Source organism: Pygoscelis adeliae, unplaced genomic scaffold (genome assembly GCF_000699105.1).
Source record: "Pygoscelis adeliae isolate BGI_AS28 unplaced genomic scaffold, ASM69910v1 Scaffold452, whole genome shotgun sequence".
Classification (NCBI taxonomy): domain Eukaryota; kingdom Metazoa; phylum Chordata; class Aves; order Sphenisciformes; family Spheniscidae; genus Pygoscelis; species Pygoscelis adeliae.
The window spans coordinates 379,616-387,564 of NW_008824291.1; the positions used below are offsets into that span (position 1 = coordinate 379,616).

Sequence of the window (7,949 nt, forward strand, 5' to 3'; positions counted from 1 at the left end):
GGGGGCTGTGCACGGGGTCGATGATGCCGCCGGTGGCGATCTGGGCCTCGAGGAGGCGGATGCCGTGCTCCTTGACGATGAGCTCCTTCTTCATGGCCTGGAAGAGGGACATCTTTTGTCCTGTGCATGGGTGGGTGTAACCTGTTACTGCTCTCTCTGCACAAAGAAGTTTTTTTTGTAGCTCGCTGCCCACCAGCCCGGACGAGACGGCCTCGTCCACGGAGAGCTTCTTGTTGGCGAGCGGGTCAACGACGAAGCCGGTGGCAGCCTGCGCCTCCAGCAGCACCAGTGCTGTCCCTGGTCTTAGGATGCCCTTCCACATGGCCTGGTAGATGCTCATCTTCTCCATCTTGGCGGGGTCGGCCTTGGAGGGCACCAGCACCCCAGCAATGCTTCCAGTTCCCTCAAGGTATCTTCTCACACTATCCATTTGTTCTATTTCTTGTGCTGTCTCTTTTCCTTCATGGAGTTTTTCCATTGTTTCTTCTGTAATTATCTGTGCACTGAGAAGTTCTGCTGCTGTTATTTTTTGTCTGAGTCCTTGGAACCAGACATCACTTCTGTCCTTTTCTCTTTCTTTAATGATATTTAGTATTATATTAATGATTCCTTGTAGAATGTGATGGGATTCCTCTTTATATTTTTTCACCAGTTCTTTTCTTTTCTCTTCTGTGATGTACTCAGAGCAGAGAAGTTCCCACAGTGATAATACATGTCCTTTGAATTTTCCAACTGACATTTGTACCTTTGTAGATAATAGGGCATTTTTTGTTTGCTCATCAATGTAGAAATAGTCGTCGTCTTTTTCCATGATCTGCAGCAGGTATAATCCAGTATCTCTGTCTTTGGAACATCTCTGTAGGAGCTGACTGTAACTGATTTTCTCATGAGTGTTTGGATCTATAAAACCTTTGCTACCATGATCTGGATCAGAAAGTAGGAGAAACATATCATCATCCAAGTAGCCACGCCGGTAGGCCACCTCCAGAGGGAGGCGGTGGCTGTGCACGGGGTCAATGATGCCGCCAGTGGCGAGCTGTGCCTCAAGGAGGCGGATGCCGTGCTCCTTGATTGTTATCTTTTGCCTTATGGCCTGGAAAAGGGATATTTTATTACCTCCATGAGGATCTGTATATCCTGTCACAGCTTTCTCTGCCGATAGCAGTTTCTTGTGCAAGTTGCTACCCACCAGCCCGGACGAGACAGCCTCATCCACGGTGAGCTTCTTATTTTTCAGTGGGTCAATGAGAAAACCAGTGGCAGCCTGTGCCTCCAACAGCCCCAGTGCACATTGCTCTGTGAGGAGGCCCTTCTTCAGGGCCTGGTAGATGCTCATCTTCTCTTTCCTTGATGGGAGTAGAACCCCGGCAATGCATCCAGTGCCATCCAAGTACCTTTGGATGGTGTCCCTCTTTGTGAGGCTGGCAAGCCTGAGACTCCCATCCTGCAGCTGATCTAGAGTTTTCTTGTCAATTATCTCAGAGTTAAACAATTCTGATATTGACACATCCCCACGGAGTCCTTTAACCTTGAGAGCTTCTGCTTTTTGTTCTGTATCCTCAATTATTTTGAGGATGAGTGCTATAAGATCTTCCAATGTGAGGGTTTTGCATTTGTACTGCATCACTAGTTCTTTCCTTCTCTGCTCGGAGATGTAATGAGAGCAGAGAATTTCCCAGATGGAAACTGTTTGGTCCTTAAACTTTCCAAATTTCACTTCAAGGGGCTTTGAGCGCAAAACCTGTTTTGTAAACTCATCAATGTAGAAGTACTTTCCTCCTTCCTGTACAACCTGTAGCATGTACAACCCAGTCTCTGAATCTTGGACACATCTCTCCAGGAGCTGCATATAGGTGAGGTTCTCATGGGTGTTGGGGTCGAAGAAGCCCTTGGTGTCGTCGGTGGGGTCTGAGAGGATCTGGTTCATCTCCTGGTTGAAGTAGCCGCGCTGGTAGGCCACCTCCACGGGGAGGCGGTGGCTGTGCACGGGGTCGATGATGCCACCGGTGGCAATCTGGGCCTCAAGCAGGCGGATGCCGTGGCTCTTCACAATCAGTCCTTGGTTCATAGCTTCAAATAGGGACATTGGGGCTTTTGTGTAGGGGTCAGTGTAGCCTGTCACGGCTCTTTCTGCACAGAGTAGCTTGTCAAAAATCTCCCCTCCAATTAGACCTGCAGTTAATGCTTCCTCCACTGAAAACTTCTTGTTTTTCTCTGGGTCAATGATATAACCAGTGGCAGCCTGTGCCTCCAGCAGCACCAGTGCTGTCCCTGGCCTCAGGATGCCCTTCCACATGGCCTGGTAGATGCTCATCTTCTCATTGCTTGGCTGTATAAGGACCCCCGCTATGAAATTGCTGCCCTCCAGGTACCTGCGGACAGAGTCCATTTCAGTGACTTCTTTGACTGTTTTCTTCCCCTGGTTGAGCTCATCGAGGGTTTTTTTGTCTATCAGTTGAGACTGGAAGAGGTCACTGGCAGATACTCTTTTCCGCAGGCCCTTGAATGCAAACTTCTTGCCTTGTGTCTCAGTCTCTTTGATGACTGTGGTGACAATTGTTATGATTTCATGTAGCACTTCAGTATTCTCATCTTTGTACTTTTGCACTAGCTCTCTTCTCTTGCTGTCTGAGAGGTATTCAGAGTTGAGAAGGTCCCAGACTGACACTGTCTGTCCTTTGAACCGCCCTATGTTGACACAAACAGTCATAGACTTCAGCACCTCCATGGTTTGTTCATCCACACAGAACATCGCGTTTTCTGACAGAGGAAGGAGCCAGAGACCTGACTCAGCCTCATGAATGCACCTGTCCTTCAGCTGCTGGTAGGTCACGTTTTCCTTTGTGTTTGGATCAAAAAAGATTTTGGTGCTGTCATTCAGCTGAGAGAGGATTTGGTTCAGGTCCTCATCGTAGAAGCCATATCTGCATGCAGCCTGGAGTGGAAGGTGATGGTGGTGAATGGGATCAATGACCCCTCCTGTGGCCAGCTGGGCCTCTAGCAAGGGAACAGCATCTCCCAGGGGAATCAACTCTTTCCTGAGCGCTTGGCATAGTGAGATGGAGCTCCCCGTGTAGGGGTCTGTGTAGCCAGTCACTGCCCTCTCAGCTAGAAGGAGTTTCTCAGTGAACTCTTCACCAACAACAGCTGCTTTCACAGCATCCCTCACGCTGAGTCTCTGGTTTGTTGCTGGGTCAGTTAGGTATCCTGTAGCTGCCTGAGCTTCTAGCAGCTTCAGAGCAGCCCCAGGGAGGAGGAGATTGTTTTTCATGGCATTATAAAGGCTCATCTTCTTTTTGGATGCCTCTATGAATACCCCGGCGATGCTGCCTGTGCCCTGTAAGTACCTCTTCACCCTCTCCATTGCAGCCACTTCCTCGGGAGTTCTTATGCCCTGAGCCAGTTCTTCAAACATCTTCTCAGTAATGATGCCAGCATCCAGCAGCCAGACTGCAGGGACACTGCCCCGCAAGCCTTCCAAGGTGATGTGTGTGCGGGCTTTCATTTCCATCTCCCCAACCAGTCTGAGCACAAGAGCAACCAGCTGCTGCAGCGACATTTCCTCAGACCGGAACCTCTCCACAAAGTCACTCCTCTGCTCCTCAGTGAAATACCCAGAGTGGATTAGCTCCCAGAGGGACAACCCTTTTTCCTTCACCACAGTTTCCTTAAAAATCCGTTGGATTTCTTCGTTGGTGTAGGCATGAGCAGCTGTCTGTGGCAGAGGCAGCAAGTGGAAGCCAGAGATCTCATCCTTCTGGCAGCACTGGATTAGCTCGGCATAGGTCACCGTCTCTTTGCTGTCTGGGATGCAGAAGGCTCTGTTGTTGTCACTGGGCTTAGAAAGGGCCTTGGCTGTGTCCTCATCCAGGCACCCTCGCTTCTGGGCAGATTCTATGGGGATATAGTGGCCACATGTTGGGTCAATGATGCCTCCTGTAGCCATCTGCACCTCCATCAACTGCATAGCCTGTTTGTCAGCAATCAGGCCCTTCTTCATCGCCTGGAAGAGGGGTATCTTCTTGCCTGTGAAAGGATCTTTATAGCCTGTTACAGCCCCTTCTGCATGCTGCAGCTTCTCATGGACTTCTGGCCCAATGACTCCCTCCTTGATGGCATCATCCACACAGAGTTTCTGGTTGTTCACTGGGTCAATGATGAAGCCTGTGGCAGCCTGGGCCTCTAGCAGTGGGAGGGCTACTCCTGGTACCATGATATTTTTCTTCATGGCCTCATAAATGCTTATCCTCTGGTTTGATGGCTGGAGCACAATCCCCCCGATGCTGCCAGAGCCATAGAGGTACTTTCTGACAGAGTCCATGTGCAGGACTTCCTCTGGTGTGACGGATCCCTCCAACACCTTCTCAAACAAGGCCTTGTCAATGACACCTGTTTCCATCAGGTGGTAAGCGCTGACACTGCCTCTCATGGCTGGGAACTTGATGGGGGCCCATTTTTTCATTTCCTCCTCTAACATGATTTGAATTTGCTCCAAGGTGAGCTTTCTCAGCTGATAATGGTTGAATATCTCTCGGCGCCTCCCCTCGCTGAAGTACTCGGAGTTTAGCAGATCCCACACAGAGACCTTCTCCCCCCGTAACCGCCCAAACCTGACCAGCAGCCAGGAGCTCCTGAACACCCGTCTGGTGGTGTCATCAATGAACTGGCGCTTCCTGCTGTTCAGAGGAAGGAGGCAGAGCCCGGTGGATGACTCTGTGATGCACTTCTCCTTCAGCTGCATGTAGGTGAGGTTCTCATGTGTGTTGGGGTCGAAGAAGCCCTTGGTGTCATCACTGGGATCAGAAAGGATCAAGTTCATCTTCTTGTCAAAGTAGCCGCGCTGGTAGGCCACCTCCACGGGGATGCGGTGGCTGTGCACGGGGTCGATGATGCCGCCGGTGGCGATCTGGGCCTCGAGGAGGCGGATGCCGTGCTCCTTGACGATGAGCTCCTTCTTCATGGCCTGGAAGAGGGAGATCTTGTTCCCTGAGTGAGGATCTCTGTAGCCAGTGACTGATTTCTCTGCACTCAGTAGCTTGTCATAAACATCTGGGCCAATGATGTTTGCTCTTAACGCCTCATCCACAGAATACCTTTTGTTGGCAGCTGGGTCAATGATAAATCCTGTAGCAGCCTGTGCCTCCAGGAGGATCAGTGACGTTCCTGGCCTTAAAAGTCCTTTCCGCTTTGCCTGGTAGATGCTGATCTTCTCCTGGGAGTCAGGAAGCAGGAGCCCACCAATGCTACCTGTCCCTTGCAGGTACTTCTTGACAGTGTCCATGCTGACAACTTCTTTGGCTGATGTTTCTCCCTCCTTCAGTTTCTTAAACAAATCTTTGTTGATGATTTCAGAGCTCAGGAGCTGGTCAGCTGTTACACGGTCCCTCAGTCCTTCAAAGGTGGCATTAGCAGTGGAAGCCATTTCCTCAATGGTGGCACTGACTGCCTTACCCAATTCTTGCATAGAGAGCGTTCCTGCAAGGTACTGCTGGCTGAGAGCAGCTCTTTGCTCACCCTGGATATAGTCTGAAAAAAGGAGTTTCCAGAGAGATACCGACTTTCCCTTGAATTTACCTAAAGCAATGGGTACCTGTGTGTTTTCCAGAGCTGTTTGGGTCCTATGGTCAAAGAAGAGGTGGGTTCCCTTGGCTCCTTCTCTGTTGTCTCCACTAAGTGGCAGCAGAAGGAGCCCCGTGTTGGGATCAGTGACACAGCGCTTGAGCAGGTCTGCGTAGATCAGCTTCTCCTTGGAGTTGGGGTCGAAGAACCCTTTCATGTCATCAGTAGCACTGGAGAGGAGCTGTCTTGTGGCCTCATCCAGGTACCCCCACTTGCAAGCTGTCTCTGTGGGGACACGGAGGTGCCTACCTGGAGCAATTATACCCCCTGTGGCCATCTGAGCCTCCAGAAGGCAAATGCCATGATCCTTGGGGATAAAGCCCTTCCTGATGGCTTGGAACAGAGACAGCATTTCTCCAGTGTAGGGGTCCCTGTATCCAGTGATGGTCCTCTCAGCTGAAGACAGTTTCTCATGAAGCTCTGGGCCAATGAGACCGACCCTGACAGCCTCATCAACTGAGTAATTTTTGTTCTTTATGGGGTCTGTCAGGCTGCCGGTGGAGGCTTGGACTTGCAGGAGCATCAGAGCAGCACCAGGCACGAGGAGATGCTCTCTCAGTGCCTGATAAAGGCTTTTCCGCTCACTGGAAGGCAGGACAACACCAGCCACACTCCTTGTCCCATGCAGGAACTGCTGAATGGAGTCGTTCTCTGCTACCTCCTGGGCAGAAATTCTTCCCTCCTCAAGATCTCTGAACATGTTAGGGCTGATGATGCCAGAGTCCAGCAGATCCCTGCTGCTCACCCTCCCTCCCAGCCCTGGGAATGTGATTTGCAGGGGCAAGAGGAGGAAGCCTGAGGCTGGATCAACAACACACCTGTTTATAAGCTCCATATAAGTGACCCTCTCCATAGTACTGGGGTTGAGGAACCCTTTGCTGTCCTCATTGCTGGGGTCAGAGAGGAGCTGTCTCATCTCTTCATCTAAATATCCCCTCTCACAGGCAACATCTGCTGGGAGCCGGCAGCCAATGGCTGGGTCAATGATGCCTCCGGTTGCAATCTGGGCCTCTAGCAGCCGAGTACCTTGCTCCCTCCCGATCAGGTCCTTCTGGATCGCCTGGTAGAGGGAGATTTTCTCTTCTGTGTAGGGGTCCACAAAGCCAGTAGCAGCTTTCTCTGCAGAAAGCAGCCTCTCCTTCAGCTCCAGCCCCACCAGCCCCAGCTGCACGGCTTCTGCTACAGAGACATGCCTATTCTTCACTGGGTCAGTGATGAAGCCCATGGCTGCCTGGGCCTCGAGAAGACAGAGTGCCGAATCCAAACTCAGAAGATGCTCTCTGGTGGCATCATAAAAGCTCATTATCTTCTTCGAAGCCTCTACATACACTCCAGCAATGCTTCCAGCTGCTTCTGAGGGCTCACTAGAAGCATCTGTCACTGTCACATCCCCATCAGCTGCTTTTTTCTGTTTGCAAGGCAATATGTCCTGGCACAAGTGGTTTGCTCCTGGCATGTCTTCCTGGCGAGAGATGGGGGCAGCATGGCCATTCACTGCTGGCTTGCTCTCCATTCTCCCACTGCACTCCTTTCACAGCTGTCAGGACTCTCTGGAGAAAGGGGAGAGAATGAGAAAGCTCAGTGAGAAATCAACTTTTCTATGGCTTGCATGCTAAATACGGGAAAAAAAAGGCAAAGAAATACCTCACAGGCAGGAGGAAGTAACAGCCAAAGGCTGAGCATGTTCAGAGCAGTGTGCTTGTCCCCGTCCCTGACATGCTGAGCCAGACCTGCCAGAGGCAAGCACCCTCTGCTTTCTGAGCTAGACTTGCTGGGTGCACTAGGACATCTCAGCGTGAGAGAGAGACTGGAGCAGAAGCACCAGTGGGACCTGTGGAGCACTGGGCTGAGGCAGGCCTGGCTCCTGTGAGGAGTAAAGCCCCCACGAGCTGTCACATTGTCCTGGTTTCGGCAGGGATAGAGTTAATTTCCTTCCTAGTAGCTGGTACAGTGCTGTGTTTTGGATTTAGGAGGAGAACAAAGTTGATAACACACCGATGTGTTAGTTGTTGCTAGGTAATGCTTACACTAGCCAAGGACTTTTCAGTTTCCCATGCTCTACCAACTGAGAAGGCTGCAGGTGCACAAGAAGCTGGGAGGGGGCACAGCCAAACTGGCCAAAGGGACATTCCATACCATGGGATGTCATGCTCAGTACATAAACTGGGGAAAGCTGGCTGGAGGGGGCCACTGCTCAGGGACTGGCTGGGCATTGGTCGGTGGGTGGTGAGCAATAGCACTGTTCATCACTTGCTTTGTGTATTATTATTACATTATTATTGTTATTATTATTTTATTTCAATTATTAAACTGTTTTTATCTCAACCCAC

At 50.8% G+C, this 7,949-nt stretch overlaps 2 protein-coding genes across 2 annotated transcripts in view; both read right to left on the reverse strand.

Annotated features, from left to right (window-relative positions):
* EPPK1 (epiplakin 1) overlaps positions 1-7,132 on the reverse strand; it is a 21,881-nt gene extending 14,749 nt beyond the window's left edge. Inside the window, exons 1-3 of the mRNA XM_009318789.1 lie at positions 3,662-7,132; positions 819-2,722; positions 149-572 (exon numbers count right to left, since the gene is read on the reverse strand). Of these exons, the coding sequence (XP_009317064.1) occupies positions 149-572; positions 819-2,722; positions 3,662-7,132 (5,799 nt within the window). The remainder of the gene's footprint in view (positions 1-148; positions 573-818; positions 2,723-3,661) is intronic.
* Positions 7,133-7,159: 27 nt separating this feature from the next.
* LOC103912511 (dystonin-like) overlaps positions 7,160-7,949 on the reverse strand; it is a gene marked incomplete at its 5' end in the record, with an annotated part of 28,419 nt that continues 27,629 nt past the window's right edge. Inside the window, one exon of the mRNA XM_009318790.1 lies at positions 7,160-7,169. Within this exon, the coding sequence (XP_009317065.1) occupies positions 7,160-7,169 (10 nt within the window). The remainder of the gene's footprint in view (positions 7,170-7,949) is intronic.